At 55.2% G+C, this 14,971-nt stretch overlaps 8 protein-coding genes across 8 annotated transcripts; 3 read left to right on the top strand and 5 right to left on the bottom strand.

Moving 5' to 3' along the window:
- Positions 1–125: 125 nt before the first annotated feature.
- BJX67DRAFT_390722 (aldo/keto reductase family protein) lies at positions 126–1,760 on the bottom strand (the record flags this gene model as incomplete). Its single annotated transcript, XM_071034672.1, has 2 exons — positions 832–1,760; positions 126–791 (listed from the first exon to the last, which is right to left on the bottom strand). The coding sequence occupies exons 1-2, from the start codon at positions 1,156–1,158 to the stop codon at positions 126–128; spliced, it is 993 nt and encodes a 330-aa protein (XP_070882254.1). The 5' UTR covers positions 1,159–1,760.
- Positions 1,753–3,587, top strand: BJX67DRAFT_384889 (methyltransferase family protein; the record flags this gene model as incomplete). Its single annotated transcript, XM_071033743.1, has 3 exons — positions 1,753–1,911; positions 1,975–2,010; positions 2,829–3,587. The coding sequence occupies 3 exons, from the start codon at positions 1,753–1,755 to the stop codon at positions 3,585–3,587; spliced, it is 954 nt and encodes a 317-aa protein (XP_070882253.1).
- Positions 3,588–3,710: 123 nt separating this feature from the next.
- BJX67DRAFT_364310 (Alpha/Beta hydrolase protein) lies at positions 3,711–5,616 on the bottom strand. The gene is made up of 4 exons (XM_071030171.1): positions 4,844–5,616; positions 4,160–4,775; positions 3,954–4,097; positions 3,711–3,889 (listed from the first exon to the last, which is right to left on the bottom strand). The coding sequence occupies exons 1-4, from the start codon at positions 5,063–5,065 to the stop codon at positions 3,771–3,773; spliced, it is 1,101 nt and encodes a 366-aa protein (XP_070882252.1). The 5' UTR covers positions 5,066–5,616; the 3' UTR covers positions 3,711–3,770.
- On the bottom strand, positions 5,131–6,223 carry BJX67DRAFT_390716 (peroxiredoxin-like family protein; the record flags this gene model as incomplete). Its single annotated transcript, XM_071034671.1, has 2 exons — positions 5,131–6,004; positions 6,097–6,223. The coding sequence occupies 2 exons, from the start codon at positions 6,221–6,223 to the stop codon at positions 5,499–5,501; spliced, it is 633 nt and encodes a 210-aa protein (XP_070882251.1). The 3' UTR covers positions 5,131–5,498.
- Positions 6,224–6,632: 409 nt separating this feature from the next.
- On the bottom strand, positions 6,633–7,936 carry BJX67DRAFT_390713 (putative phosphatidylserine decarboxylase). Its single transcript, XM_071034670.1, has 5 exons — positions 7,860–7,936; positions 7,776–7,817; positions 7,588–7,723; positions 6,971–7,529; positions 6,633–6,910 (listed from the first exon to the last, which is right to left on the bottom strand). Exons 1-5 carry the CDS (start codon positions 7,917–7,919, stop codon positions 6,700–6,702), a joined length of 1,008 nt encoding a protein of 335 aa, XP_070882250.1. The 5' UTR covers positions 7,920–7,936; the 3' UTR covers positions 6,633–6,699.
- Positions 7,937–8,133: 197 nt separating this feature from the next.
- On the bottom strand, positions 8,134–8,650 carry BJX67DRAFT_364308 (uncharacterized protein). The gene is made up of 3 exons (XM_071030170.1): positions 8,582–8,650; positions 8,263–8,492; positions 8,134–8,165 (listed from the first exon to the last, which is right to left on the bottom strand). Exons 2-3 carry the CDS (start codon positions 8,427–8,429, stop codon positions 8,147–8,149), a joined length of 186 nt encoding a protein of 61 aa, XP_070882249.1. The 5' UTR covers positions 8,430–8,492; positions 8,582–8,650; the 3' UTR covers positions 8,134–8,146.
- A 1,855-nt stretch (positions 8,651–10,505) lies between these two features.
- Positions 10,506–11,506, top strand: BJX67DRAFT_364306 (hydrophobin family protein). Its single transcript, XM_071030169.1, has 2 exons — positions 10,506–11,107; positions 11,209–11,506. The coding sequence occupies exons 1-2, from the start codon at positions 10,819–10,821 to the stop codon at positions 11,319–11,321; spliced, it is 402 nt and encodes a 133-aa protein (XP_070882248.1). The 5' UTR covers positions 10,506–10,818; the 3' UTR covers positions 11,322–11,506.
- Positions 11,507–13,525: 2,019 nt separating this feature from the next.
- BJX67DRAFT_364302 (glycosyl hydrolase) lies at positions 13,526–14,824 on the top strand. Its single transcript, XM_071030168.1, has 2 exons — positions 13,526–14,420; positions 14,483–14,824. The coding sequence occupies exons 1-2, from the start codon at positions 13,980–13,982 to the stop codon at positions 14,705–14,707; spliced, it is 666 nt and encodes a 221-aa protein (XP_070882247.1). The 5' UTR covers positions 13,526–13,979; the 3' UTR covers positions 14,708–14,824.
- Positions 14,825–14,971: the final 147 nt, after the last annotated feature.

The following is a 14,971-nucleotide window of genomic DNA, read 5'->3' as shown; positions in this document are numbered from 1 at the left end:
AGAGATATCGGAGCTTTTATACATCATTTCAGCTTCCCTAAACTTTGTCCACCGATTCGACCATCCGCTCGCTACATCGAACGATATAGAGGTATAGACCTGAGAAGCTGCTTTCCTTCTTCGGCTCAAGCATTGAAGTTGTCCAGCGGCGACTCTCCCTCAACAATCTTCCACACCTCATCAATCCTCCTCGCGACCCCGCCATCCAACGGCCCCTTCTTCGCAAGCGCAAGCGTGCTCTTCACCTGCGCCAGGTTCCGCCCCCCAATAACAACTTTATCCCCATACTCCCCCCTCAACCCAGAATTATGAATAACCCACCGATACGCAAGCTCAATCCCCGACACCCCCGCCTCCCTCGCAATCGTCTCCCACAGCCGCAACCCCTCGACAAGGGCTGGCCGATTGTACAGCTTATGGTACAGCCCCCCAACAAAGGTCGTCGGATCCCAGCGTCCCCCGTCGCTCTGGACAAGGCTCTCGACGCTCTTGGCAAGAAACCCGCCGGCGCCGGGGGAGTACGCGTAGAACTGGATCCCATGTTTGCGGAGGGTCGGGAGGAGCTCGTTTTCTGCGCGGCGAGCGATCGCCGAGTAGTTGCCCTGGTAGACTGTGGGGAGGATCCAGTTGTTTTCTTTCGCGATGCGGACGACGTCCTCGACTTCGGAGGCGAGGTAGTTCGAGAGGCCGAAGCGCTTGAATTTTCCGGATTCGTAGAGCGTGTTGATGGCCTCGAGCTGGGTTTCGAGGGGGACGTTGCGGTCTGGGGCATGGAGGTAGTACACCTCATACTAGGCCTGTTAGCTTTGGCTCTGATACTCACTCACTCACTCGGGAAGAGCGCAGTTTCTTAAGGGGTGCAAGTACGTGATCTGCCTTGAGCTTTGCGAGCCCATCCTCCGCGGTCTTGATGATGTTCTCCTTCGTCGCAGGGGCGGGCCCGAACGCCCCGGGGAACTTTGAGTCGATCGCGTGCGTCTTTGCGGCGTCTAGGGAGCCCAGGACGGACTCGCTCTCGCCGTATACTGTGGCCGTGTCGATGAGAGTGACGCCCTCGGCTGCGAGGACGTCGAGGGCCTCCTTTTGCTTCTCGAAGCCCTCGAAGCTGGTGGGGTCGGCGAATGCGAAGGCGCCGAAGACCAGTTCCACGGGAGACATGATGTGCGGGTTCAAGAAGAAAGATGCTGAGAATGCTTGACTTGTTGGACGGATGGGATCTTCTGATTCTCTGACTCTACATCACCATTTGACCAGGTATTTATACCCTGCCGTGCCGAAGGTATCCATCGCCGTATCGTTGTGAAGGGTACGAGCACGACTACCATGAAGCTTAGAAATCCCCATCTATTGCCGTGATTACTTGCTCTTGAATCTATCCATAGATCGCGCACTACCGGGGAGATCCGCGGGACAGGACGCGAGTCCAGAATACGGGCTGAGTCTGATTGGGCAATTTGACGACATGCTGGAAATTGACGGTTGCAGTGCAAATTTTGCGATTACGAGGCCATCGTGATTTGTCAGTTCGAGACAAGTTCCATCAGCTGTTTCAATATGCTTCAGCCCAGATCAGATCCCCCAGCTGGATGGTCGTTCCCCTGCACTACGCCCTCGAGTCCCTCCCTGGAGCCCTAAGCCCGCGCTTCACAGCAATCTCATACTAAAGCACGTCCCAGACTGGGCTATCGCTCCCAGACTGGGTTATCGCTCGTTCCCCCTCCTTCTCTTGTTTTTTCTTTCTTCTCCTCCGTGATGGCATCCCACGGCCCGTTCACCAGAACCGCCTCGCACCTAAGTCGTCCGCACGACCCCCTCACGCAAAGCGGCGGCTTCAGCGAGTCCTTCGACACAGAACCGACTTGGGAGTTCACCTTCTTTGCGCCGAGTAACGAGACCTTTGCGTACGGGGCGGTATTTTGAGACGGACGCCGTACACTCCCTCCACCTAATGCCCACCTTCTTGAGATATTACAGTGCAAAACTGCTGACAAGTCGAGATGGCTAGGAAAGGTAAGTGGTCGCTGGGACACGAAATACACCACCGCACTACACGGTCCCGAACACGGCCCTGGATTCTTCGGCCTTTAACGAGACAGATCGGCGCTTTCAGACGGCGCGGTGTCTCTACGTCGGTGGAGGCAGGCCAATGAATTGGTCCGAACAAGGTTGCCCGTGTTGTTCAAAGTGATCTTCCAGTTACCGGGGAATGTCCGCAAGACCTCTGGATGGGCCGTGAATCCAGTGAAGGATCACGCTGATACCTGACTTCAGGGGGTTGTCCACATCGTCGACCGTCTTCTGAAGCCGGCGGCGCAGATCCACCAGATCCACGAGGCGGACCTGCCCTATTGTTTGCCACGTAGACAGGCCAGAACTCTCATATTTTCTTCGGTATTCTCCTTGCGACTGTAAGACGGGTGGACACCGGCGGATCCGATATCTGCACATGGGTAGTAGCGGTATGCATAACGACGTTGGTAGAAGGCAAGCCCACTTTTGGGCATCAGCATCAGAACGAATCAGCCGTACCTCGCATATCCACCTGCTGCCTGTGGCAAATCTCACCTCGCTAGCCATCAGATTCATGACTCGAGAGACCAAAATTGAGTCGATCTACCGGGAGAGAAGCCCATCTGAGCCACATCTCCAGCCCCAGCCTGCGGATCTTTGAATCGGAGTTTCTTCATGGCTGTGGGGGCTTGCCGGAGTCCGCCCCCCGAGATTAGGCGAGGACAACACATGCGGAGGCCACCAATCTCTTTGCACCGATATAGGGCTGTTGTTTGATCTGACCTAACGCCCCTTCCGAATACAAGGCCTCCCTATAGAATCCAGACTTACGACCATGGATCTCTCTGAATCCACCTCTCTATCCACCCTTTCCCACCTCTCATTCACCTCCGCCCTCCTCCTATCAACCTACCTCATCCGCCGCACCCTCCAAGGACCCTCCCCAGGAGAACAATTCCCGTACCGACTTCCTCTTCGCAACCGGCTACTGGCTCTCCCCAGTCCCCTACACGGACCTCTTCACAGCCACAGCCCTCTACCACGCCCTCCTCGCCTCCCTCCCCCAGACCCAGCGGCCCGCCGTCTTCCCAAACTACGGCACCCCCGCCGTCGACGACCGTCTCTTCACCTGGGCCACTTATACCACCATCGCAGTGACAGCCCTCATCCTCTCCGGTCTGCTGCGCCTCGCAGCATACGCGAACCTCGGGCCCTCGTTTACCTTCCATTTAACGAGTCCGCCGGGCGGGCCGGTGACCACGGGCCTGCATGCGTATATGCGCCATCCGTCGTATACGGCGATTATCGTGAATATAGTATCCATGGTTGCGCTTCTCTTCCGCTCCTGCGGTGTTGTCAGGTGCTGGGTTGGTTTGTACCCTGGTGATCAGGGTCCGGGCCAGGTTGTTCTTCTAGGTAAGGTCCTGGAGGTAGGCATGGTGGGGTGGGCGGGCTTGATTCTTCCGGCGTGGTTTACGAGGCGCATGCGTGAGGAGGAGATGTTGGCCGGTTGGTTTGGGACGGAGTGGGTGGAGTGTTGTCGGAGGACGAGGAGGTTTGTTCCTGGGGTTTTCTAGTCGTGTCTGTGCTTTGTACGGGTTGATTGAAGTGTCATAGTCCTAGTCTGTCTATATAGGCCGCCAGTCCAGTGTCCTTCACGGGAAAAGTCTAGAATCCATTTAATGGTACTCTAAAGGCCACACCTTGCTTTCGATCTCTAACAATGGCCACTCCGGTCTCTGTTCGTCTCTACTCTTGAATCACAGCTCCGACTTTCCCAGTATTCTCTGATTATACACACCCCGTCCCTCACCTTCTGGCCCCGAATAACCCGCCGTAATCCGCCGGACCATGTTCACAATCGCGGCCATCTGCACCCCTACCAATCGTTAGCCGCCACCGGAACAGGTCGTATCGAGACTTTAGAAGTGCATGAAACGTACCTCCCTTCCAATCGATATCCTCGCCATACAGGCCAATCCAGTCCCAGCACGCATACGGGTTCCCGTGTCTCTCGCCGTCCCAGATCGTGCGCAGGGTGTTGTCGATCGTCGTCTGCGGGTAGAGGACGATGATGTTATTTGCGTCTGCCGTTGTCAAGCGTCAAATTGCAAATTCTCCAGTCAGGGAAGGGCCACCAAGAACCTACCAGCCCAGGAATTGTACCCCGTACCCTCGACAAAGCCTGTCCCGATATATTCCGGACTCTGGAGACACCCGTGGAGGACAACGTGAAGTCTACACACCGTCTCCCCGTTCACACAAGCACCCGGGACATACACGTATCCCGTCCTCCCCATCCCAAGCGCCCCAAACTCATCGACCTGGTCAAAGTCGACAATCGCACCCGTCAAGCCCCCCAACGACAACGACCTCCGCGCCTCCAAAGAACCATACAACCACCGCAACACAGCCCCGGCACCGTCATACCCACAGTTACTGATATACGGGCTCGCCGATTTCCCGGAACACACGCTGTTCAGTGGCGCGTCGAAGTCCGTCGGGAAAGTATGCGTCGCATTCTCAGTAAGAATATACGTCGTTTCCTCCGGCCTCGTCAACCCACCCCCTTCCTCCTCCAGCTGCGCTTTTAGCTGAGAGAGGACGGCCGGACCGGTGGTTACGTCCAATTCCCCGACCTGCATGAACACCCTGCGCGACTTGAGATTGTCGACGGGGTCGATTTTCCCCTCCGCGCTGAAGGCGAGGAGGTTGGACGTTGGGGTCGTGATGGAGGGGGTATTGTTGAACATGCATGTTTTATTCTGTCCTCCGTTGTCAGTTCAGTCACCACGTGCGGGGAGGGGGACAGTGACAGAGGAGAGGAAGGTACAGGCTGATTTCTGGCACAGTCATACGGCCCACCGGCGAAGACGCCGAAGCCGAGTTTGAAGGTGTCGGAGTAGGCGATGCCTAGTTGGGCCGCCATGAAGCCGCCGCTGGAGAAGCCGGAGACAGAGACGGAGGCGGGGTTCGCGTTGTAGGATTGGAGCGGTGTGGCTGTGGTGGGGAGAGCGAGGGTGGCCAGGGCTAGGTGGTATAGGGGGGAGAGCATCTTGGTCGCGTTAATAGGAGACTTAAGGACTTGTGTTGGCCAGATGGATGGATGGGCGATCTTCGATCGGAAGGGTGTTGTGCGGAAGACTGGTGGCTCGCGCAGTTGCACAGCAGATACCGGTAAGCGCTGTGAAAGTACGTAAGGATCTCAATATTTAGTATACTGCTAACCCTACCAACCCACCCTCTTGCTTGAGTAGCTATTGCAAGATTTAAACCCCCAGCCTGAAATTTGACTCGCCAACTTATAGGGCCTGCTTGTGATCATAAAAACATCTCACCAAACGCCAAAGTTTCGCTCTTTGCATTGGTAATGTGTGAATTCTACCAACACCGGCCAAGATCGATCCCAGCTAGGGTTTCGATGGACCCTATTCATGTCAGATAAGTAACTTATAGTACAGCTAATGCAACAACATCAACAACAATGATCATCTCTCCCCCATAACCCGCATCAACTCCTCCGCCGTCAAATGATCACTGACATTCTCCATCCGATGCACATACACACACTTCCCCCCGCGAAACACCCACTCCCCACCATTCTGCGCCCACGATCCGCCTCCCCCCAGCACACCCCTCCACCCGGCCGCAGCCATCTGCCGAAACGTTGTCCCCAGCGCCCGCCAGAACCCCACCGTCGCGTACGACGGCGGCCGCATGATGCTGCGCACTGTCCGTGTCATGTGCAGTTTCTCGTACAGGGCGCCGCGCGGGTCCGTGTAGACGGGGAAGGGCGCCGCTGTTTCGGCGACGTAGGGGACTATAAGGGCGGGGTGGCCGCAGCCGATGATGATGAGTTGGGTTGGGTTGTTGTTGTTGTCGTTGCTGTCGTCGTTGGAGTTTGTGTGCGGGAGGGTTTTGAGGAGGGAGTCTGTGAGGGCGTGGGCGATTGTGCGGACGTAGTCTTGGTCGTAGGCGCAGAAGAAGTGGCGGACTGGACTGGGGGTTAATATCACTCGCTGTATATCCAACTTATCTGGAGTTGTAAGAGGATACCGAAGACAATGACGGTCGTGATATGGTCGCCCTTGTCGAGGACCAGCTCGCCCAGCCGCACGGGCTTCCCCTTTGGCGAACGCAGTTCGAGCTCGTAGGCATCGCGGAGGTCGCTTGGATTGGGGAGGGTGTCTGACCGAGTAATTCGTTCGTTCATTCTGGAGTGATATCGATGCAGTGAGAGGGGATAGAGGACGGACGTTGCTGGAATATCTTTGTCTGCCACATTATATCGCCACATAGATGAGGCGAAGTTTGGCTCGATCTATACCGATCTATAAGCGAGGATCCGGTCATGATGTCACTCTCGCTACCGGAAACAGGACACTTAAGCGAAGAAATGAGCAGGAAGTTCTAGGTATAACTCTATAATGGGCTCTTCGTCGTTAAACTACAGCATTGTTTTGTAACTATACAGCTGCCTGACGTGATGAATATAAAGTGGCCCTATCTCCATGGCTACTATACGACCCAGCCAGACAGCAGCAATTCTGCTCTGAACATGATGTCCTTGCACTCGTAGCATCTGCACTGCTGGAAATGATAATTTAATACACACTTTTCTACTAATTTCGAAGTTGAAAGCGCGTAGAATCACCTTAGATGAATGACCCAGCGTAGAACCACAGGCAGTCATTTCACCTTCGGCACCGCACGCCCCAGACTCATGCCCACCTCGACATCCACCGCAATGGCCTGCTTGCTCGGCCAGATCAGATCCTCATCGAACTCAATCTTCCCCCGCTGGAACGCCACGACGATACTCGACCCGCCGAACTGGAAGATGCCTAGCTCGTCGCCCTTGCCAATCCTCGCCCCGGGCTTCTGCCACTTCTCATGAATCCTAAAGCCTCATGGTTAGCTAGCCCATTTCAAATCCTCAAACGGACTCCAGAAACGCAACTCAACAGTCCCAACCTGACTCGCCCCAATCGCAACAAAGAGCACCTCCCCAAACTCCTCCGTCTCAATAACCACATAGTCCCGCGCATTCCGCGTCAATATGTCCACCCCACTCCGAATCGCCACCGGGTCAACCTCGTAGTAATCCCCAGGCATGCTCCGGAACAGCTTAATCACCCCGCCAACGGGGCTATGATACCGGTGGTAGTCCTGCGGCGAGAGCCGGAAACTCGCAACGGGCCCGTCGCCGAACTGTCGCCCGATCTTCTTGTCCATCACCAGGTTCGTGATCGAGAAATCGGCGCCCTTGATCCAGATTTCTTTGCTCTCGGCTACGGATGGGTACACGACGACTCGGGAGTCTGCGACGACGACGGCGGCGCGCGGGTCGTCTGGCGCGTGGATCGGGCGTGTGCCGGGCTTGTGGTGGCGGATGAAGAAGTCTTCGAAGGTGGTGTAGGCCGATAGATCGGCGGGCTCGAACTGGTCCATGTTGATGTGGAAGAAGTCGACAAAGTGCGCGATGCGCTGGCGCGAGGCGGAGCTTGCTTCTTTTTTGCCTAGAAGCCAGACTGGTTAATATGGTGGTCTCTATTATCTAGTATGCCAGGAAAGTACCCTCTTGTATAGCCCTATTGTGCAGATACAGCCTCATCGCATGCGTCGTGTCCAGCCATGTCGTGAGCGGGTTGAAGAGGAGGAGGAGCTTGAGCTTCTTGGTGAGAGGCTGCTGCTCGCGCATGTACTCGCCGGTCTGCCAGTTAGCGTTAGTAGTGTCCAAGCACTTGGAAGTTTAGATCTCCTACCTTCCTGTTGATCGTGAGCCAGCCGATCTCGCGGTTTTGGATCTACCCCGTTAGCCTTGTTGTCGAAGAGAGCGAAGAGCGTACCAGTTTGACCCAGGAGAGCAGATAATCTGCAGCGGCGTGAAGAAGGGCAGTAATTCCCATGTTGCTGGAGTCTTGTTAGAGTAGTGTTGCTGTGGCCTTCGGGGTGAAATCAGCTCTATACTTAAGTATAAAGTTACACTGTGAGTGACGTCAGGACTGCATCAACCGCATTTCTATACTTTCCCATGTAGCACGAATTCAACATTAAACTATTTCCACACCTTTCTGTTCACCCAAAACAAGTACAGTACGGAATCGAAATATAATGCATTGCCTAGCTGTTTCCCTTACTCAAGACCCATCACACTAAGCCAGCCGTCAGCGCCAAGTACATATCCGCAAGAACATTCGAGTATCAAAGAAGTAAAACAGCAAGAGAGAGACAAGAGAGAGAAAGAGATACTTATTAAACGCCCCCTTCGCCTTATTCCACCCAGGCAGCGTATCCGACCCGCCAGGCTTATGCTGCGCGAAACTCCGGTCCTCGCTCGTCGGCATCGCACCCGCCTCCATCAACTCATCCCTGTAGCTCTTTTTGCCGGCGGCCTTTTGCTCGCTGATTGAGGACATTTCCCCGGGGAGTTTGGTGGACTTTGGTTCTTTGGGCTCGTTGGAGTCCGTGAGGCGGTTGCTCTGGACGGACGAGACGAGATGAATCATGTTAGTATAGACGGAGCGGGTGAAGAGAAAAGAGACAGATGGAGAAGAGGCGGGGAGGATACAATTCCTTCGATGCCACCCTTGATAAACCCGCTATCGCCCCAGCCACTGCCGCCGCCGGCGTTGTTGGCGGGGGTTGGGAAGGCGCTTGCGCCGCCACGGGTGGAGGTTGTGGGTTGGTTGCCGGAGGGGGTGGCGCCTTTTCCTTGTGTGCTGGACATTGAAGAAACTGGATATTAAGAGGTGCTGAAGGTCAAGTACTTATTGTGAAGTGTGCCTGTGAGTATGCATCGTTCTCGTCGAATGGATGGGGTCTGCATATAAATCGGCCGCGGGAATGAGGTCATAATACGGTCAGATATGATTCGCCACTGGTAGGGCTGCATAGACTTTGGTATAGACGAGATTCATATAATGAATATAACCGTCAACACGCATGGCCTTAAGCTCTGAGGTATCTGGAAAAATTGGGGCGCCTTTCCTCAGCAGTCCGTAGGGCGCCTCACACGAGACATTCACATCTAGATTACCAACACTGCCTGGCATGGAACTTCGATACCACAGCTGGGCACATGCCTCAACTCGCAGAGATCGCGCTCATCCGTCGAACCCAGTCTCCCTGGTCATTCATCTCGTATCCAGATGATGCAAAGTGCACGCATATGGTGTCATCTCTTGACAATGCATAGTCCCCACGTGTATGAGGCTCAGAGTCGCCATACGAGGATATAATTGCGCCATAGAGCATATTTTGACGTTGATGTTGTCTGTTTGGGTCCGGGGTGCGGAGTATCCGGGGAGAGAGCACTGCGTGTCGTGATATGCGTTCTTGGGGGATATTGTTCGACAACTGGGATTTATTGTTCCGTCGTAGCATCTCTGTTGTACGCCTTGTAGAGTTGGCTAGATGAATGTCCAGTATAGGTAGAGAGAGAGAGAGATGATTAGAAGGCTACCCATGCGTGGAATAGATATTCCTGATCGAAAGAGCCATTGCAGATGTATCCTCCTCAGCAAAGGACGCAAGAATGTCAGTTCCTGCAAAGCTACGCCCAACCCCGGACGGGTTCTGGAGTCCAGGTTTCAACCACAGCAGTAGAATTTTCGCAAGTGAGGGTCATAGACCAGCGACAAGATGCCAACAAAATTCCCCTTGAACCGGCCCAACAAACCCGCCCCTTGTGCAGGAGGCCTAGACCAGCCAGAAATGCCCAACGGACCTGAAGAATGCAACCGCTCAAGCTCGGAAATCTCGCGCGCCACATTTTTTTCACAGAGAGATTAGGTTACATCCGGCGCATTGTCTCTGCAGATATCCATCCCTGCTGCATGCCTGATTCCTCTCCCTGCAACTGCGTGAATTCGAGTTTGTCGATCCGGATGCAGCCGACGTGTCATATTGACATAACGACAACAGTGCTGCCGCGATGTTTCTGGGTTGTTTGAGGCTATGGGCCTACTGTTGAAGGTTTGAGACTGAGATTTGGTACGAACAGGGGATCGAATCCGCATTCGGCAATCACCAAACCCAGGGTACGATGGGACAACATCGAAAGGGGGGCGAAACCGCTGTTCCAGAATCCGGAGGCCTCGAACTTCGTAGCCTGTCATTATCTCCAAACTTTTGCTTGTTGTAAAAGTCGTTCCTCGGCCAGCCCTAACTGCCTATCTCACTTGCACCGGGGCAGCGAACGCTTCCTATTTCGGACGAATCAGCCCTAGAAAGAAAGCTGCCAAATAGACATGTTTGTTCCTGCGCCTCTATCCGTCGCGTCTCCTCGGCGTCTCCATTTTCCTGATTCGTCAGCCACCGAGATCAATTACGCTCATACTCGCCCCAGGCAAGCTGTCATCGACGCCACATGTGCAACGCCGTGACGTGCAGAAACCAAAACCCCAGTCTGTACCGTTCAAACTGCCGAGTTCGGCACCAGGGCACCTCCAATCAGGGCTTGTCCTGGAGCTTTGTACCTTTGTACCTTTGTACCCTCGTACCTACAATGACCATGACAGAACGCCAGTTCGGACCGCTTGCAACGTTTTACTCTGGCGAGGGACCATGGTATAGACTGGTTGTGGCTTGCAAGACTCTGCTCGAAAGCATCGAGAGTCGTATCTCGGGGTTGTACCTCTCAGTAGATGATGCTATCTACGTCCCTCCAGAGGAGTGCTCAAGTCTATAAAAACCCCGAACAGCATCGCCCAACCCATCCCAGCTCATCAAGATCAACGCAATCAATCAATCAATCAATCTATCTATCTATCTATCAATCAATCTATCTTTCGATAATCGATCAAAATGCACTTCACCCTCCCCACCATCCTCCTCGCCGCGGCCACCGCCGTGAACGCCCTCCCCGAGGCGGCCCAGAAAATGAACAAGCTGGCCACCTCGTCTGCCTTCCGCGCGCAGGCCGAAAGCGCGAAGTGCGACGTCGGCGCGATCTCGTGCTGCAACGCCGCGACGGAGACGAAGAATGACGGCCTGCTGACCGGCCTCCTGGGCGGCGGACTGATCCGCTCGCTCTCGGGCGTTGATGGCTCCGCTTGCGCGAAGGCGAGCCTGATTGATGAGTTGGGATTGCTTTGTATGTCCCCTCTTTTCTGAGAAATAAAAAAAAAAAAAGGAAGGAAGGAGATTGTTATACGAGAGAGTGTGTGTGCTAATGGTTTCGTGTTTCTTGTTTAGCCCTCATCGACCATACCGAGACTGGACCTGTGTGCAAGAACATCGTCGCGTGCTGTCCTGAGGGAACGAAGACTGTATGCCTCTGCCGTCCCTCCTTCAAATCAACAAGTTAGCTAACGAACACAGTGCATTGCTGTCGACAACGCCGAGGGTGAAGCCTCCGGTTCAGTCTAGACTGTGGCTACCGGCTTCGGTTCGGACGAAAGGAGATGGGCGAAAATCTGCTGTTACTGCGAGAACTACACTTTAATAATGCTTTCCTGTCGCTCCTTAGTTTTAATATTAGTGATTTGATCGTGTCATGGCCCTCTCTCTTCAAGTAGTATAAAAGGCTCAAAGAGCACCTGATGTCCGCATGGATGACAGAATCCCATGACTCGGCGTCATGCAGTGCAACCACCCAACGACCCAAACTCCAGCTGGATTGGCACAGACCTTTCGAGAGTGACGACCACCTGCTCCTTCAGGCAACCAAAGCGACTGGACTCATCTGCACCGCGGAAAAACCAAGCCAGACCATCGGAATCGAAAGCATTGTTGGCCACCCCACACCGCACGAGGGAACCCTGTCCTTGTCCTGGTCCAGGGTGAGCATGAGCCGCCTCCTCCCCGCGTGGATCTGACGGGGCACCACACGTCCAGGATCTGCCAGACCGCTGGATTGTTGAATCATTCGTCGTGGCTGATTTATTCGATAGGCTCTTGGCGCCTTCACACCGCTTGACGATGGCAGGGTCTGGACAGCCACCGCCACAAGTGTGTTGTTTATTTTCTTGGCTAGTGGGTTGGGTTTGAAGGATTGATATTCTGCGATGAAGGAAGACTATAATGGGGCGAGGCGTGCCAACTACGAGGCTCGACAATGACCTCAAGGACTCTGACGAGGATACCAAGACCCCGTATTCTTGCAGACTACAGCAGACTTCGATGCGGGGTCAACAAACAAAGAAACGATGACAGGAGATTTCTCAGTCAGCCCCATGACATCTGCACCTCTCACATGGAGCGTGTGACGGGCTGACGGCCTGGAAAAATTTCCAAGTTCTCTTCCTTCTCGAAAGAGTATGTCGACGGTCATGCCGTCAAAAAGAACTCAAGCCAAGGCAACTGGCTTTCCTCCGCATCTGCCCGATCTGCATGGCAGGCGGCGATGGTGTGCTTTCGGGACCGGTGGCGCGATGGGAGGCGCCGGCTATTGAAGGATGAAACGAAGCCTCTAGACTGCGAATGGTTAGAGTGCTGATCAGCAAGACGAGGCTGGAGACTGGGCGGGGGGGATGATGGGATCTGGGTGAGCGGGAGATATTCGGAGATATACCCCGCCATCATCATCGCGCGCAAGTGACTGTCTGGATGTGCAGCGAGATTGGACGAGTGAACAGCGCGGTCTGATCGGTCGTTTGCCTCATGACAATGACATGCAATATGCCTGCGATTGCTGCAGCCTTGAAGGCTCTGCGACCGACCAGTCCGATGGGAGTTCAGCGAATGGCGGGAGGGGATCATGGGCACAGAAACGTGGTTCCAGCTATGTCGGTCGGTCGCTGGGCAGGGTGACAGGCACGGACAAGGGCCAGACTGGAGGCTGTGGAGGCTGAGTGGTCAGTCCAGCTTCCGAGGCATGGCGGAGGAAAGGGACGCCTGGAGGGCTCTGCAGGGGAGGGCGCTGTGTAACGGGCAGAAATCGAATGACATGTCTGGCGGGGAGAAAAGCTGGATTCTCTGTCTGCTCCGGGGAAATGCCCAGGGAAGGGATGGAATCGCCATATTTGAGCCACAGTGCCGAATCAGGGGATGTCTGGATAGGGTTCCAAGGATCCAAGGCTGGCAGGGATAGCCCCCTGGCTGAAAGATATGTGAGATTTGAACTCAAACTGCTGAGATCAACCAAGCAAAGAGCTTCCAACTCCTTCCAACACCCTCTGTCGTGTTGACAGCCTCGATGACCTGGGCGTGTGACACGTCACTGCGTCTGCTCTTGCATCTGCTCGACTGGACGCAATTTCAGGCAGCCCAGCCGAGTTCTGGAAGCTTTGCTAGTTCGATGGGTATACAAACAAACTAACTGCTGCTCCCTTGCGTGACTGCCACACGGGACCACAACCAGGAGGGGAGGGCAGCTCTGGCGATGTATACCCACTGCCCGAATCGCATAAGTATAGGGCATCCCCCGTCGTCTGATCTTCACCACCCACCTTAACTCGTTCTTGCTTTTCGTCTTGCAGGCTCACTACCCCTGCCACATTCCGACAGATGAAGATCCCCTCCTTCGTGGCTCTGGCCACCGCGGCAACCCTCGTCGCCGCGCAGACGTACCCAGCGCCCGGCGAGTGCACGGGCGACTGCTGGGGCCACGACCCGGGCTTCCAGCAGCGCGTGTCTGATGGGCGGTACTTCCGCTTCTCGACCGGCGGCGGCATCCATATCCATGCGGCGGACAAGCTCACGGGGCCGTGGGTGGCCGTGGGAGAGGCCCTGCCCGGCGGGTCGGTGATCGACCATCCTGGGAGGGACAATTTATGGGTCTGTCCACTGTCCCCCTGTCTAGCTGTGTATCTTGATTCGCGGTTGTGTCTGTCCATTCATGGTGGCTCACATGCAAGCCCTAACTTTGATCATCGCATCAACCATGCGAACCACAAAAAACAGCAGCCGTCGAATCAATGCCAACGCAATGCAATGTCTCATTTCCAATGCTTATGCTAACATAACATGTACCCCATGCAAAGGCCCCAGACATCCACTACCAACAAAACACAAACACCTACTACATGTACTACGCCGTCTCAACCCTCGGCTCGCGCGACTCCTTCATCGGCGTCGCCTCCTCCCCCAACCTCACCCCGGGCTCCTGGAAAGACCACGGCCCCCTCTTCCGCTCCCGCCCAGACGGGCCCTACAACGCCATCGACGCAAACTGGATCTCCATCGCCGGCAGCCCCTTCATCACCTTCGGCTCCTACTGGAACGGCATCCACCAGGTGCCGCTCGCGGGCCCCCTCGCCCTCGCCGACGGCGCACAGGCCCGCAACATCGCGTACAATGCCACGGGCAACCACGCCATCGAGGCCGGGTTCGTGATTTACCGGCGCGGCTGGTACTATCTGACCTTTTCGGCGGGGCGCGCGGGTGACTATGTCGCGGATCCGCCGGCGCCGGGCGACGAGTATCGCATTGTTGTGTGTCGGAGTCCTAGTGGGCGTGGTGATTTCGTGCGTTCCTCTGTCCTTGTTCGTACTTTGGTGGTGCATCCTGCTAATTTGTCATGGGACAGGTCGACCGCGACGGCCGCTCGTGCCTGACGGAGGACGGGGGCACGACGATCCTCGCGTCGCACGACAACGTCTACGGCCCTGGTGGGCAGGGCCTCTTTGAGGACCGCGAGCGCGGCTGGGTGCTGTATTACCACTACGCGGATCCGCGGATTGGGCTGACGACGGGGGAGTACCAGTTTGGGTGGAATGTGGTGCGGTGGGAGGATGGGTGGCCGACTGTATAGCGGCTGCAGGTCTGCAGTTCTGCAGTTCTGCAGTCTTCTTCTTCCTCTTCTTCTTCTTCTTCTCTGCCAGTGGCCTGTCTGGGTTATGGTCCAGTGGTGTGGTGTGGGTTATACAATACAATGTTTCTTTTCTTACCTGATGAGAGGGACGGTTGGGATGCATGGATGGATGTACCGTGTTTCGATAGGGGTTGGTGGTCTGATCATTTGATACCCATCATCGTCATCGTCATTTAGCTAGCATGACAAGCAAGGCAAGCAAGC

The sequence above is a fragment of the Aspergillus lucknowensis genome, assembly GCF_044049455.1.
Source record: "Aspergillus lucknowensis strain CBS 449.75 chromosome Unknown BJX67scaffold_54, whole genome shotgun sequence".
Taxonomy (NCBI): Eukaryota; Fungi; Ascomycota; class Eurotiomycetes; order Eurotiales; family Aspergillaceae; genus Aspergillus; species Aspergillus lucknowensis.
The sequence above is the reverse complement of the archived record's forward strand: the minus strand, read 5'-3'. Positions and strand labels throughout refer to the sequence as shown.